Source organism: Coregonus lavaretus (assembly GCF_964263955.1).
Source record: "Coregonus lavaretus genome assembly, chromosome: 31".
Classification (NCBI taxonomy): domain Eukaryota; kingdom Metazoa; phylum Chordata; class Actinopteri; order Salmoniformes; family Salmonidae; genus Coregonus; species Coregonus lavaretus.
The window spans coordinates 247,772-264,180 of record NC_140018.1 but is presented as its reverse complement, the minus strand read 5'-3'; the positions used below and the strand labels follow the sequence as shown (position 1 = coordinate 264,180).

The window sequence follows — 16,409 nt, the reverse complement described above, 5'->3', positions numbered from 1 at the left end:
TCAACGAGAGCAGTTGGTAAAATGTGACTTTTTCTTTTTTTTTTTTTACGGAACATTTCCATTCAGAATATTAGGATGAAAAACATATCTGACAATACCAGGTACTGGCTGATTCCCAATCTGTTCTTAGAGCGTAGACCAGAGCCACGTAATTACAGAGTTGGACCGTTGAGGTTACTGCATTAACAACGCTCTAAATACATGTCTCTGGCGCAAACAGACCAACCAATCCTCATCTTCAGCCGGGTCACAGTAGATCACCTGCTTGGTGACGATTCAACATGTAGAATCGGCCGGAAAATGAACTGAAAATGGCGTCCGGCGTCCTGGTCAGAACAGTTCACTCTCTTACTGTATCTTACCCTGTCACCAGTCATTGTGCCTTCAGATACAGGCTTGCATCCCAAACGGCACCCTATTCCCTACGTAGTGCACTACTTTTGACTAGAGCCATATGGGCGCTGGTCAAAAGTAGTGCACTACGTAGGGAATAGGGTGCCATTTTGGTACGTGGACATACAGTAGCTGCTACTGCCCAGTAGGGATATGACCACCTCATTCTGAACTGTAATTGTACAGCTGTTGTTGTTGTTGTTGTTGTTGTTGTTGTGAGAACTGTGGTTATTTAATAACAACATATACTTTAAAGACATGCTCCGGAACTTTGGCGACTACTAAATCTTTTTAAAAAATGTACCTCCCCGCTTTGGGCTGGATGTGTCAACGTGTAGTTCATACATGCATAATCTATTAATTACTGTCTAACCACCAAATCCCTAGTTTGAAAGCAACTGTTTCTCTGGAAGTTGTGCTGCGCCATTTTCCCCTCGTGGGCCAGCGCCATTGGCAATTGGAGTTCTAGCCAATGAGCTTCAGCCCCTCGCCATTTGAGTGACAGCTAGCAAGATGCACACAGCAGAGCAATTTACATTTTACATTTTAGTCATTTAGCAGACGCTCTTATCCAGAGCGACTTACAGGAGCAATTAGGGTTAAGTGCCTTGCTCAAGGGCACATCGACAGATTTTTTACCTACTCGGCTCGGGGATTAGAACCAGCGACCTTTCGATTACTGGCCCAATGCTCTTAACCAATAAGCTACCTGCCGCAATGACGTGGAGGACATATCTTATACACTGAGTATACGAAACATTAGGAGCACCTCTGGTACAAAAAAAATCTCTTTAACATACAGGAGTCGGGTGTGATAGTGGCTATTACTAATGTCAGAGAGGATGTAGCGAAGGGAGAGGATTTACTCTGACCAAAAATCAGTCCATGTGAGAAAAGCCCTTTTTAGCGTGGAGGTCAATGAGAGAGTGTCGAATTACGTGAGGCTTATTTGATCTAGTATACTTTTCATAATATTTCTGCTGTTACCAATGTACTGGCATTCCGGCAACTTTGAGAAAAAACGACTTACGAGTGTGAACAACGGGCACAACTATCTGCCCTCTCATTGGCTAGAATGGTCCCACCTGATAATAATAATATGCCATTTAGCAGACGCTTTTATCCAAAGCGACTTACAGTCATGTGTGCATACATTTTTATGTATGGGGTGGTCCCGGGGATCGAACCCACTACCCTGGGCGTTACAGGCGCCGTGCTCTACCAATTGAGCTACAGAGGACCACGATCTGACCACTGATCTCACCTGCCTTCAATCATTGAGGACATGTACTTCCCATGGTTAGAGCGGTCGCTCGGATTCACTACATTGACATCTCTGTCACAGACATGAAATCTGTAAACAATTCAGAGAAATTCTATCTTCTCTTGTCCTAGGGCCTAGGCAGTCCCAATCCCACTGAAACCCAAATCCTGACTCCTGTCTCGCATGAAAATTCTTTATTCTGTGATCCATAGGTTGCATTATCAAAACACGTCTCTCCATGTCAAAATACCGCTATAACATTTCCCCCCGCTTCTCTGCGCTGTCTCATATTGCCGCCCATATGAAAGCTTCGATAGAGAGACATGTGCGATCAACAAACGAACGGTATGAGAGTGGATATGGATATTTTTTTTGAAACAGAGTTGGTCCCCTTTTGAGATACCTTGAAATTTAAACTACGTCCACTGTTCATCTCCCTGTTATTCCTGATCTGATCTGATATCTGTATAATCAACTCCATTTTGCCAAATGTAGGAGATATTCTGTCATTCATTGGAGGTTATATAGCAACTTTAGCAACTTTGGTCATTTTGACTTTTGTTTGACTGCGTTACAAAGTTAGTTAGTGTGTCCTGAGCGCACTCTGTGTTGAGATAGCCTACTGCTGAAATGCGCTGGCGATCAAAGATAGAGTAACTATCATTACTATACTGAACAAAAATATAAACGCAACATGCAACGATTTTACTGAGTTACAGTTCACAGTTCGTATAAGGAAATCAGTCAATTGAAAACGCTCCACTGCTCGATCGATCACTCCTCGATTGTATCTTGGAAGAAAGCAAAAATCCGTACTCACTGTAATATTCTTTTAAGTTTTAATGTTTTTTTTTTTTTTTTGAAGCAGCAGCAGATGTCAAAACGAATGGATGCGTTTTGGAGAACGAGAGACATCCATATTGATAGATGACTTCACATTGTAGTGCTACTATTCTTTTTAACAATCATTATCTACAGTCATTATTTACATACATTTTCTACTGCTTTTCACAAGAGCTTAAAAAATATAGATAATAATAAACAGAGAAATGCACCTCTTGCTCACAGGAAGCAACCTGACAGGACTTCTTCATTCTGGCCTCTAGGGCTTTCTGCCGTTACAAACAGAGAGCCCTAGAGGCCTTCATGAATAACTCCTGTTAAGCAGCACATGTCAAAGGAAAGATTATGAACCCCTCGGTCTCCACATCACTAAGGATCTATCATTGTCCAAACACACCAACACAGTCGTGAAGAGGGCACGACAACGGCCCTTCCCTCTCAGGAGGCTGAAAAGATTTGGCATGGGCCCTCAGAACCTCAAAGAGTTCTACAGCTGCACCATCGAGAGCATCTTGACTGGCTGCATCACCGCCTGGTATAGCAACTGCTCAGCATCCGACCGCAAGGCGCTACAGAGGGTACTGTGTACGGCCCAGTACATCATTGGGGCCGAACTCCCTGTGTTGAAGTTGTATAAATGAATCTCTGTATTCACTCTAACTGGTTATAAACCAGGGGCGCAACTTTCACTGGGGACGGGGGGACATGACCCCCCGCCCCCCACACATTCTGAAATAGCATTTTTATCTCCCACAGTTTTATACAAAAAGCGGCATCGGTTTGCTTTAGGACCATGCGGACACCACAGAGTGTGAACAGACAGCTGTTGTCTGTGTGTGTTGTGCTTTTTTTTTTCCAGAGTTGTAAAAGCAAGCAGAGCAGAAACTGGCTACTCTTTATTTGACGGATTTAGCTGGCAAGGTAACTGCTGTTTGACTTAACAGCTGCCTTTTGGAATGAGATGTTCAACGAGCAGGTGTCTACATGGCCAACAGTATGTGGACACCTGCTCGTCGAACATCTCATTCCAAAATCATGGGCATTAATATGGAGTTGGTCCCCCCTTTGCTGCTATAACAGCCTCCACTCTTCTGGGAAGGCTTTCCACTAGATGTTGGAACATTGCTGCAGGGAATTGCTTCCATTCAGCCACAAGAGCATTAGTGAGGTTGGGCGATTAAGCCTGCCTCGCAGTCAGCATTCCAATTCATCCCAAAGGTGTTCCATGGGGTTGAGGTCAGGGCTCTGTGCATGCCAGTCAAGTTCTTCCACACCGATCTCGACAAACCAATTTCTGTAGGGACCTCGCTTTATGCACATTTTGGGCATCACACAACAGAACACTTAAACTGGAATGACTCCGTATCGGTTGCACAAAAAGAAGTGTGCAAACCACGCCCCCAAATATTCTAATGAGCCCCCACCTCTACATTATGAAGCAGCGTGACGTCCGTAACACCTGGATCCCGAATCCTCATATGGGGCCAATGAGGGTCAAAATTAACCCGTTGGTGCTTTTAAGGTAACTGTCCAGTGTTTATGACCTATACAGTGCATTCGGAAAGTGTTCAGACCCCTTCACCTTTTTGGGGGAGAAGGGGCTTGGTCAGGGAGGTGAGCCACACATTATAGCCTTATTCTAACATGGTTTAAATTGTTTTTTCCCCCTCATCGTTCTACATACAATACCCCATAATGACAAAGCTTACCAGTGTTTTTAACGATGCATCTTTCCTACAACGGCCCGAAGATATAACATGCGTTTCCCAAAACAGAGAGAACGGTCGCTAAGTGCGTCGTTGGAGCACGTGTCGATACTGGTAGGAAAGATGGGCAGCGCTGCTCTCGGATCAGTTTTCTCAATTCAGATCTTACCTTAACATTAGAATTATTTCACAATACTGACGACGGATCAGCTCCTAGAGAGATATTACCACCTACGGCTGCAAATAATTAGGTGACTTATTCTAGGCTAATGCTTACCCAATAAAAATTAACTTAATAACCGATTTGGCACATCGTTGCGCACACGTTAGGCTACACATCATGAAATATATTGAGACAAATTACACAGCCTCCAAGTAGAAAAATAAAACGTAATTTATTGAACATTAAATGTATTTCAATATGATTGAAATAGGCCTGTAGCCTACTGTATTTATATTTGAATGCAGCCATCTCGTTTTTTTTTATTTGAAGCATATTTTTATACATAGCTTTGGTTGTATCAATTTCAAAGACATTGGCAACTTTATTTGTTTTAGGCAACTTTATTTGAAGTTAGCGGCAGTCACAGAGAGATGGATAAACCATGTGATTCTATGTTTAGCGGAGAACTGTGCATAAAGTGACGCGGGAGGGCAAAAAAAGCATCCAATGACGCACTTCGCTGCCAAATAAAGCTGCCTAAAACAAATAAAGTTGCCAATGTCTTTGAAATTGATACAACCAAAGCTATGTATAAAAATATGCTTCAAATTAAAACCGAGATGACTGCATTCAAATATAAATACAGTAGGCTATAGGCCTATTTCAATCATATTGAAATACATTTAATGTTCAATAAATTAAGTTTAATTTTTCTACTTGTGCAGTGTTAATGATGGTTTTGGGAAACAGCTCTGAGATTTAACGATGCTCCTACGAAGGTTCTAACAATGAACTTAGCCTTAAGATGCTGTTGGGAAACCGGGCCCTGCATTTTACATTTAACATTTACATTTAAGTCATTTAGCAGACGCTCTTATCCAGAGCGACTTACAGTTAGTGCATACATTACTTTATTTGTATTTTATTTTTATACCCCCCGTGGGAATCGAACCCACAACCCTGGCGTTGCAAACGCCATGCTCTACAAACTGAGCTACATCCGCTGGGCCAATTGTGCGCCGCCCCATGGGTCTCCCGGTCACGGCCGGCTACGACAGAGCCTGGATTCGAACCAGGATCTCTAGTGGCACAGCTAGCACTGCGATGCAGTGCCTTAGACCACTGCGCCACTCGGGAGACAAGCATGCTAAGTATCAATTTGATGTTCATGAACATTAACCCCTAATTCTATATCTTGTGTGGAATTGTTTCACTGACAGGGTAACTGTCAAGTTGTGAGTCTGAAAATGGACACTGGAAGTTAAGCAATCTGCATTGTAGGTATCAATTTGATGTTCATTATCATTTGTCACTACCTGATTAAGGAGGGATGCATTGTCGCTAAGCATTACCCTAAAGCTTTTCCTAACCTTACCCTAATTCTCCTAACCTGCCACAATGAATTCACCTAACCTGGCACGATAATTTACCTAACCTGCTACGTTAATTATCCTTACCTGTCAATTTAGTTACCCTAACCTGTAATTCACCTAAGCTGCCACTGGTCCCAACGGAACCGTTGCGAACAGTGGAGCCCGACCAAATCAGTTCGCCCGACCTCATTCGGTAGTCAGACATTAACCCCCAATTCTTCATCTTATATCAGGCCTCGCTCTCCATACCAGTCAGTCCCTGGCCAGGCCTCGCTCTCCATACCAGTCAGTCCCTGGCCAGGCCTCGCTCTCCATACCAGTCAGCAGTGGCGGCTGGCCGATAGAGGGCGCTAGGGCGCCGCCCCCTTAAATAAAATTATTTAAAAAAATAAAATAAAAAATAAATAAAAATAATAATAATAATAATAAAAACATCAGTATGTCAATATTTGTGTGTTTGAAATATGGAATGCACACAGTAATATGTGTAAGATATGATAGAAAATCATATTCGCAACCTTTCCTCTGCCTGTCAAACGCCTCGTCAGCTCTGGGCGATACAGAAAGTGCCCCGAGGAGGCGGGTCTACGTAGCAGTTAAGCCAATTGCTAATTTAAGATATGAATGTATGACATAAAATGTAGCTAATCAGCGATTTTAATTCGAATCCAAGGAGGGCGATTATTTTATCGCCCCAAGCTCGCCCCTGATAAAATAAGGACCGGGCTCCAGTGGCGCCATTTTTACTAGACGACAATGGCGAGCGCAAACGTTACTCCTCCAAGACCCAACCCTAACTCGGTGAAATCTCTCCTCCAAGATCCGTTTGAGAGGAGAACTTTGTCAGAGAAAGTTCGGGTGAAAGAGCTGGGCCCAGATCAACCTGACCTCTCAATCAGACAGCAGGCTAGCGAGAAAGGGAAGCAGTATATGCGCGGCTTCTCCCGTAGCTGGTACACCAGGAAGGCTTGGCTAGCTGGGTGCACTGATGCTAATGCTTTATTTTGCTTTCCGTGCTTGCTTTTTAAAACGACGGGGTCAGATTCAGCATGGACAGGTACCGGAGTGAGGGATATGAAGCACCTGTCAGAGAAGGTAAAGAAACATGAGAACACCAGGGCACACATGGACAACTCTGTAAAGCTAGCTGTATTAGGAAGGGTGAACATTGCTACGCAGCTGGATGACGGCCACAGGATTGCGGTGAGGAAACACAATGAGGAGGTGGATAAAAACAGGCACATTCTATCCAAAATTATCGATTGTGTGAAGTTCTGTGGGGCTTTTGAGTTGGCCTTGCGTGGGCACGAGGAGACTGACTCCTCGGACAACCCCGGCATTTTCCGGGGCTTAGTGGATTTTGTTGCCTCCCTCGACAGTGTGCTGGAGGAGCACCTGAAGACAGCTACCGTTTTTAAGGGCACGTCAAAGACGATACAGAACGAGCTGTTGGACTGTATGCTGTCAGTGCTTAAGGATTACATCCTGGAGGAAGTAAAGAGTGCTGATTTTATCGCCATTCAAGCTGACGAGACGACTGACGTTTCCACCCACTGCCAGTTGGTGCTTGTGATACGCTACATCGATGCTAAAAGTAACGTCCAAGAGCGTTTTTTCGAGTTCATTTTGATCGAGAACGCAACCGCCGACACCATCGCTACAGCGCTGCTGGAGAGGCTCAGCACCATACTCTCACATGGACAAAAGGCCAAACTTATTGCCCAGGCTTACGACGGAGCAAGTGTGATGAGGGGAGCCACCGGCGGAGTGCAGCGTAAAATAGTGGATGTGTACGAAAATGCGCACTACGTCCACTGCTATGCACATCAGCTGAACCTCATCATGCAGCAGGCTACTTCACGCATCCCCAGGATCGGCACTTTCTTTTCCGACCTTGCAGGATTTTCTGCTTTCTTCTCCAGGTCTCCCAAGCGAACCACCGTGCTTGACGAAGTGGTTGCGCATAGACTCCCCAGAGCCTCTACAACACGGTGGAACTTCCACAGTCGCGCTGTAAACACTGTGTACGAGTACAGGGATGACCTCCTAATGTGTTTCCAGACCATCAGAGACTCTGGGAACTTTGATGCCCCGACTGTCAGAGAGGCGGGGGGCTTTGTGAGGATGCTCGAAGACGAGGCTTTCTGTTTTTTCCTGGCACTGTTCCACAAGATCATGCCAAATGTGGACATGCTTTTCAGCCAGCTGCAGAAGAGGAACATCGACCCTGTCTTCATTAAAGCACTTGTCCAGAGGTTCACAGACAGCATGCTAACAATCAGGTAAATAACTATATTTACTATTGGCTGATAAAGATGTTGTTAGAAAGATGAATAGTTCACTTACAACAGTTTAAAAGCCTAAATGTGTCTGGTCATCAAAGTGAGTGATTATCATAGAGCCGTCACAATTATATTTGTTTTAGTATTTTAAAAGGAAAGAGAAGACACAATCAGACGTTGATAATAATGCAGGAAAGTACTACACAGTTTGTAATAATTATTCAGGTGTCCACCAGGTCAATTTCTAGAAGAGGCCTAGTTGTTATTGAAGATTAACTTTATTGCTAAGTGCACAGCAGAACAAAATGATGTTGCATCCCTCTCACAAATGTAATAGAAAAAGGCTTTAAAACGTAATAACATCAGTTAATTATGTACATCACAGGTTAAAAGCAGTTACTAGACATAGTTTGTGTGTATATACACACTATCTGTCTGTCTGTCTGTCTGTCTGTCTATATATATATATATATATATATTATATATATATAAAAGTCACTGGTTGTGTGTTGAGGGGGAATTACAGTGAGTTAAGAAGTCTGATTGCAAGTTATCAAATTAAACTTTATTTTTTGGACCCAGGGCCTCAATTCCCTCTTTGTGTGGGGACAGCGCATCTGACGAGCAGAGGATGCTGGGACCAGGAGAACAACAGAGGTTGGCTATAGAGGTAAGTTGTGATGTAATTGTCAGTGTTTCCCCCTAGAACTATTTTCAGGCCTGGTAGTATGTAGCCAAAACCCTGAACAATCAGCACCTTGGTAATCATATACTTGAGTTGGACATAGGCATGTGTCAGTCAGGATCACTTGCATCAAAATAGCTTAATTGCAAATTAAAGCTGATGATGTATCTTTTACAGGTATGTGATACCATCCTGAGTCATGCCAAAGAGAGGTTCTCCTTCACCCAGCACCTCATCAGCGCAACACTATTGCACGGAGAGTTGTTCCCACAACACAGTGTGAAGTTCCCCGATACAGCGCTTGAAACAACCGTGGAGGCGTACCCCATGTTGAACAAGGCCAAGCTCAAAACCGAACTGTCCCTCATCTATGAGAACAGTGAGTTCAAGGCTTGTAGTGGTGCAGTGCCCCTGTACCAGTTCTTCATGGAGAACAACCTTCAGAGCACTTTCACAGAGACTGCCAGCCTCCTCAAGATCCTCATCACCACACCCATGACAACTGCTGAGTCAGAAAGGTGCTTCTCTACACTGAAAAGGATCAAGACCTTACTGAGAAACAGCATGACACAGGATCGCCTGAACGCTCTGGCCATGCTCTCCATGGAGAAGAAACTTGTCAGGGACATTCCTGACTTTAATCAAAGGGTCATTGAGAGGTTTGCCACTCAGAAGGACAGACGGGCAAAATTCCTGTACAAATAAGATGACAGACACACACACACAGAGCAGCTCTGGCCGCATGTTTCTTTGTATATAGTTGACCTTAGCATAAAAAATCCAGTTATATATGGTACTCTAGAAAGTCTTAATAGTGTCTTTGCTAATATTACTGTATATATATGTTGTTTGTATCAATTAATTGTTGCAGTTCTGGAGCACATTAACAATTAGTCACATTTAGTATGATCATAAAATACTGTATGCTATTCTTCCAGTCAAAGGTTTGAGTTCATCCACTTGATATCCATTTCTATATTATACATCCTTTTATACAGTGTAAGATTTCCTATAAACTTTATAATAATTTCATGTTATTGTCCACTTTCCACTCTGTTCTGACAGCATGCCTGTTGCGCTGCCTGTTTACTACCAATGGTGAAAAGTTCACTTTAAATGCAAATGAAAGGCTTGGGTTTGTGTAATATGTTTTTGTGTAAGAATGCCTCAACTTTTTAATATTGGCATTAAATAATTACTGAATGTTTCACTGAGCACTGCTGTCCTGCAGTTTGTGTTAAAATATATCGCGATGGTTACAGGAAAAAAAAAGTATGGCACAGCCCCACCGAGAATATTTTTCACCAGCCGCCACTGCCAGTCAGACAGTCAGTCCCTGGCCAGGCATCGCTCTCCATACCAGTCGTTCAGTCAGTCCCTGGCCAGGCCTCGCTCTCCATACCAGTCGTTCAGTCAGTCCCTGGCCAGGCCTCGCTCTCCATACCAGTCAGTCCCTGGCCAGGCATCGCTCTCCATACCAGTCAGTCCCTGGTCAGGCCTCACTCTCCATACCAGTCGTTCAGTCAGTCCCTGGCCAGGCCTCGCTCTCCATACCAGTCAGTCAGTCCCTGGCCAGGCCTCGCTCTCCATACCAGTCAGTCCCTGGCCAGGCCTCGCTCTCCATACCAGTCAGTCAGTCAGTCCCTGGCCAGGCCTCGCTCTCCATACCAGTCAGTCCCTGGCCAGGCCTCGCTCTCCATACCAGTCAGTCCCTGGCCAGGCCTCGCTCTCCATACCAGTCAGTCCCTGGCCAGGCCTCACTCTCCATACCAGTCAGTCCCTGGCCAGGCCTCGCTCTCCATACCAGTCAGTCCCTGGCCAGGCATCGCTCTCCATACCAGTCAGTCCCTGGCCAGGCCTCGCTCTCCATACCAGTCAGTCCCTGGCCAGGCATCGCTCTCCATACCAGTCAGTCCCTGGCCAGGCCTCACTCTCCATACCAGTCAGTCAGTCCCTGGCCAGGCCTCGCTCTCCATACCAGTCAGTCCCTGGCCAGGCCTCGCTCTCCATACCAGTCAGTCCCTGGCCAGGCCTCGCTCTCCATACCAGTCAGTCCCTGGCCAGGCCTCGCTCTCCATACCAGTCAGTCCCTGGCCAGGCCTCGCTCTCCATACCAGTCAGTCCCTGGCCAGGCCTCGCTCTCCATACCAGTCAGTCCCTGGCCAGGCCTCGCTCTCCATACCAGTCAGTCCCTGGCCAGGCCTCGCTCTCCATACCAGTCAGTCCCTGGCCAGGCCTCACTCATTGTGAAGAAGGTGGATTTTGTAGCATTCATAGCCACAGTGATTAATTGTACTGTACAAGTGTCCAAAAAAATCTGGACGTTTTTGGAGCTCCAAGACTTCCAGGCAGAAGCACTGCTGCCAGAAAATGTCCCGCCCTCACACAGCCTGTGACCTTGATCCTTCTGAGCCCGTGTAGTTTAAGCTTAAAGCTAGCTAATTTAGCTGCTACATCATAGCCATTTCATCAACATATGAGTTGATTATTTGTTTAGCCTTTCAACTAGCTAGCTAGCTACCTTGACTGTTCAATAACGTCTTAGCTCGCTACTTGTAAGAGCAATGAATGTGTGGTATTAGCTAGTTGCTTGCTAGCTTGCAATCAAACCATTCCAACTAGTCTAGTCTGTTGCTGTTAGCTATCTAACATTATCTAGCTAGTTAGTTCACGTTAGCATTTGGGAAAAGGGGCATCAACCCACCTCGTTCAGATTACCTTGGCTTCACGGAATGGTCTCTGTCTGGTTGACTGGGTAGCTGGTCTATCTAGCTAGCTATTTATCTTGCTAGCTAACGTGTTAGCGGTGCCATGGCAACCCCCGTTCTACCGCATACTGTAGTTCCATCGTTACGCCAGAGAGTGGCGCTGTGACCACTTGTTGCATGAGTTCAAGATATCCAGATTGATTCCAGAATCCATAAAAATGGAGTAGGAGGACCTAATTTAATGGATGTCTCTAGGTTTATATGAATCTATTCTGAATAAAGAGTGGATCTATATTGGAATATGTGTTAGACTGTCTTTAGCCTTTTGGGGTGTGTGGGATTCATTTATTTTTTATTTATTTTATTTTTTAGTCATTTAGCAGACGCTCTTATCCAGAGCGACTTACAGGAGCAATTAGGGTTAAGTGCCTTGCTCAAGGGCACATCGACAGATTTTTCACCTAGTCGGCTCGGGGATTAGAACCAGCGACCTTTCGGTTATTTAATTGGTGCAACGGTTCGGTGTGCTGTTCCGTGCATTATTTGTCCAGATCTGCCTTTTTTCAAAAGATTAAAAAGCTCATGGCTGCATAAAAAAAAATTAAAAAAAAAGCAGTAACCTTTAATTGTATCCAAACAAACGACATTTCACAAATTGCATGTGTCAAACAGGCTCAGTGTGGTTCAGTTCAGTCCAAAAGATCAGCGCTGTCAGGACCGCAGGGTGCCGGATGGGGGAGCGCGGTCCACGGCAGACGCGCGTACACTGTTATCGTGGCACTGACCGTAGCCTATAAATACCGGGAGACGCGCAGCCTAGCTACCAACGCTGGCATTAATCTAAACACGGCTTGAACTGCGAGGAGAGGCGCTTACATTAGGATCCTAGTACTACTGGGATAAACGCCTCAATTGAAACGGAATATAAACCGCTAGAGAGTTCTAGGCTAGTGTCGCTCGCCCGTGCGACTCACAGCACCAATATTACTATGGTGATCAAGGTTTACATCGCGTCCTCCTCGGGATCTGTTGCGGTGAGTGAGTTAGTGCGCTAATAGTATGTAGCCAACCCTGTAATCAAATATGTAGGATTTATATTATTCTGTGTGAGTTGCATCAATTGTAGAGATGCAGACCGTGCCGTGAGAGGGGGGGGGTGATGTGTTCATCATGCCTTCTGATATGGTTGTTGACGTCGGGGTGGGGGGGCTTATGTAACTTCTCTGACTGATCTCCTATATGCTCGTGAGAAGCAAGATTCTGGAATGCAGCCTGCTATTGCCTTCACTCAAAACGTGTCTAGCGTACTTTTGATTTTAAACATGGCTATAGTGTTTAGTTAAGTCTGTGTTTATTCTGAGATCCAACCCCATTAGCCCACCACACCTTAACCTCATCTTTTAGGGGTGAGTGATTATGACTCTACACTACATGCAGGTTTCAGTTGGTCTTAGGGGTTCAACGTGCACGTTGGATAGCTTTTAGATCAATATTCTAAGGGCCATCTTCTTTTAGCAGGTACCTTTATGCACAACAGAGCCAGGCACTGCACTGTAAGGCCTTGACTGCGTCCCAAATGGCACCCTGATCCCTATACAGTAAACTACTTTTGACCAGAGCCATAAGGGCCCTGATCAAAAGTAGGGCACTTGCATAGGGAATAGGGTGTCGCTTGGGAAGTAGTGTAACCTTGCCTTGTTGGGCAGCAGTTTGGCCTCGGGCCGACCGGGGATAATATTTTGTATGCTTTTATTGAGATTGAGCGCTTATCTTTACTGAGATTGAAATGGCACACCTTCCGTTTGATGTTGCAGTCTATGTCTCCGTATGTCTACGCATAAAACCATATAGCCAGCTGGACATGATGCAGGCTTACTTTCCACTGTCTGTCTTTTTAAGTGCAAAGAAATGCATACGTTTGTCCCCTCAACTGGGCCCTGGTCAAAAGTAGGGCACTTCATAGGGAATAGGGTGCCATTTGAGATGCACACTGTACAACTCTCCCACTCTAGGTTTTCTTTTATCAGATCAGCGCCAAGATTGACCAAAGTCCATGTTTGCGCTTCTAACAGTGCTCCCTTTTCTCTGAACCAGGATATCCTCCTCAACTGAACTGTGTCCCAAATGGCACCATTCTCCCCGTGAGCCCTAGACAAGAGTAGTGTACTATGTAAGGTATAGGGTGCCATTTGAGACACGGTCCTGTAATGCACTGCAGATTGCCCTGCTCCCCTGGTCTGTGCTGTGCAGACTGCCCTGCTCCCCTGGTCTGTGCTGTGCAGACTGCCCTGCTCCCCTGGTCTGTGCTGTGCAGACTGCCCTGCTCCCCTGGTCTGTGCTGTGCAGACTGCCCTGCTCCCCTGGTCTGTGCTGTGCAGACTGCCCTGCTCCCCTGGTCTGTGCTGTGCAGACTGCCCTGCTCCCCTGGTCTGTGCTGTGCAGACTGCCCTGCTCCCCTGGTCTGTGCTGTGCAGACTGTCCTGCTCCCCTGGTCTGTGCTGTGCAGACTGCCCTGCTCCCCTGGTCTGTGCTGTGCAGACTGCCCTGCTCCCCTGGTCTGTGCTGTGCAGACTGCCCTGCTCCCCTGGTCTGTGCTGTGCAGACTGCCCTGCTCCCCTGGTCTGTGCTGTGCAGACTGCCCTGCTCCCCTGGTCTGTGCTGTGCAGACTGCCCTGCTCCCCTGGTCTGTGCTGTGCAGACTGCCCTACTCCCCTGGTCTGTGATGTGCAGACTGCCCTACTCCCCTGGTCTGTGATGTGCAGACTGCCCTGCTCCCCTGGTCTGTGCTGTGCAGACTGCCCTGCTCCCCTGGTCTGTGCTGTGCAGACTGCCCTGCTCCCCTGGTCTGTGCTGTGCAGACTGCCCTGCTCCCCTGGTCTGTGCTGTGCAGACTGCCCTGCTCCCCTGGTCTGTGATGTGCAGACTAGTTTGTCCCACACACGGTGTGATTTTAAAGTCAACACGAAGAGTAAAAAAGAGGAAGGTCTTTCAGTGGCTGTTTCAATCTTCACGTGCACAGCTGGATGTCAAACCTTGAAAGTAGGCCTGACAGTTTGTTAAAATAGCCTTTTAATATAAGCAAAGTCTATCTCCCCACGATCAGTCATTTGACTATAGGGTTATGGACTGATCTAAGTGGCATTAATTGGAAGAAGAATACTGTATTGATTTATTATCCATAAAGGCCACGGAAATTCGGCTTCTGCTTTATCCTAACCCTCCAATTGCTGCCCACTCCAACAATATTTTTCACCTGTTGGACATGCAATTTGAACTGACTGTCCCATCTCTCTAACCTCTAAACTCTAACCTCCCATCCCGAAAGAACATGGGCCTGTCGCTCTTTGGTTTCACATGACAAGAGTGAGGCCCTTTCGAGGATAATATTGATTAAAGTCTCTCTTAAGAAATGCCACTAGTCTTCGGTAACGGGACAAATGATTAATGCATTTAGTTTACCGTATCTCTGGAATGGGAAAACAAACACAATTGCTGCTGTAGTTTTCCAAAATAGTTATTTTTAACCTGGTGAGACACACTTGGTGTTATCTCTCAGTTTTAGAATTATAAAATTTAGAATTATTTGATGTCTGTGAGGGAGAGAGCAAGAGGGAGAGGGCACGAAGGAGAGGGTAGGTAGGTAGGGAGGAGGGAGAGGGCAAGAAGGAGGGCGAGAAGGAGAGGGCAAGAAGGAGAGAGGGAGAGGGGTAGAGAGAGAGAGAGAGGGGGAGGGGTAGAGAGAGAGGGAGAGGGTAGAGAGAGAGGGGAGAGGGTAGAGAGAGAGAGAGAGAGAGAGAGAGAGAGAGAGAGAGAGAGAGAGAGAGAGAGAGAGAGAGAGAGAAGAGAGAGAGAGAGAGAGAGAGAGAGAGAGAGAGAGGAGGGCAAGAAGTAGAGGGGTGGAGAGAGAGAGAGAGAGAGGGCAAGAAGTAGAGGGGTGGAGAGAGAGAGAGAGAGAGGGCAAGAAGTAGAGGGGGGGAGAGAGAGAGAGAGAGGGCAAGAAGTAGAGGGGTGGAGAGAGGGAGAGAGAGGGCAAGAAGTAGAGGGGTGGAGAGGAGAGGAGAAGGCAAGAAAGAGAGAGAGAGAGTGGGGGTAGAGAGAAAGGGCAAGAAGGAGATGGGAGGAGAGAGTGGGGGTAGAGAGAAAGGGCAAGAAGGAGATGGGAGGAGAGAGTGGGGGTAGAGAGAAAGGGCAGAAGGAGATGGGAGGAGAGAGAGAGGGAGGGCAAGAAGGAGAGGGGTGGAGAGAGAGGGCGAGAGAGAAGGAGAGGGGTAGAGAGAGGGCAAGAAGGAGAGGGTTAGAGAGAGAGGGAGAGGGCAAGAAGGAGAGGGTTAGAGAGAGAGGAGAGGGCAAGAAGGAGAGGGAGAGAGAGAGGAGAGCAAGAAGGAGAGGGGTAGAGAGAGAGAAGGCATGAAGCAGAGGGGTGGAGAGAGACAGAGAGAGAAGGAAAAAGAGAGAGAGTGAGAGAGGGGCCAGAAGGAGAGGGGTGTAGAGAGAGAGAGAGGGCAAGAAGGAGACTGGTGGGGAGAGGGCAAGAAGGAGAGGGGGGGGGTAGAGAGTGAGTGAGAGAGAGAGAGGGCAAGAAGGAGAGGGGTGGAGAGAGAGTGGGGGGGTAGAGAGAGAGAGAGGGCAAGGAAGGAGAGGGGTGGAGAGAGACAGGGAGAGGGCAAGAAGGAGAGAGAGAGAGAGAGAGAGGGGTAGAGAGAGAGTGGAGTGGGGGGGGGGGTAGAGAGAGAGAGAGGGCAAGAAGGAGAGGGTGGAGAGAGACAGGGAGAGGCAAGAAGGAGAGAGGAGAGAGAGGGGGAGAGAGAGGGAGAGCGAGGGCAAGAAGGAGAGGGGTGGAGAGAGAGAGAGGGCAAGAAGGAGAGGGGGAGAGAGACAGGGAAGGGGCAAGAAGGAGAGAGAGAGAGAGAGAGAGGAGAGGCAAGAAGGAGAGAGAGAGAGAGGGGGTAGAGAGAGAGGAGAGAGGGAGAGGGCAAGAAGGAGAGACGAGGC

General features: G+C 46.7%; 1 protein-coding gene across 1 annotated transcript in view; it reads left to right on the top strand.

Moving 5' to 3' along the window:
• Window positions 1-12,253: 12,253 nt before the first annotated feature.
• Window positions 12,254-16,409, top strand: part of sh3bgrl2 (SH3 domain binding glutamate-rich protein like 2) — a 15,059-nt gene continuing 10,903 nt past the window's right edge. Inside the window, exon 1 of the mRNA XM_084148785.1 lies at window positions 12,254-12,451. Coding sequence (XP_084004911.1) covers window positions 12,407-12,451 — 45 coding nt within the window. The 5' untranslated portion in view covers window positions 12,254-12,406. The remainder of the gene's footprint in view (window positions 12,452-16,409) is intronic.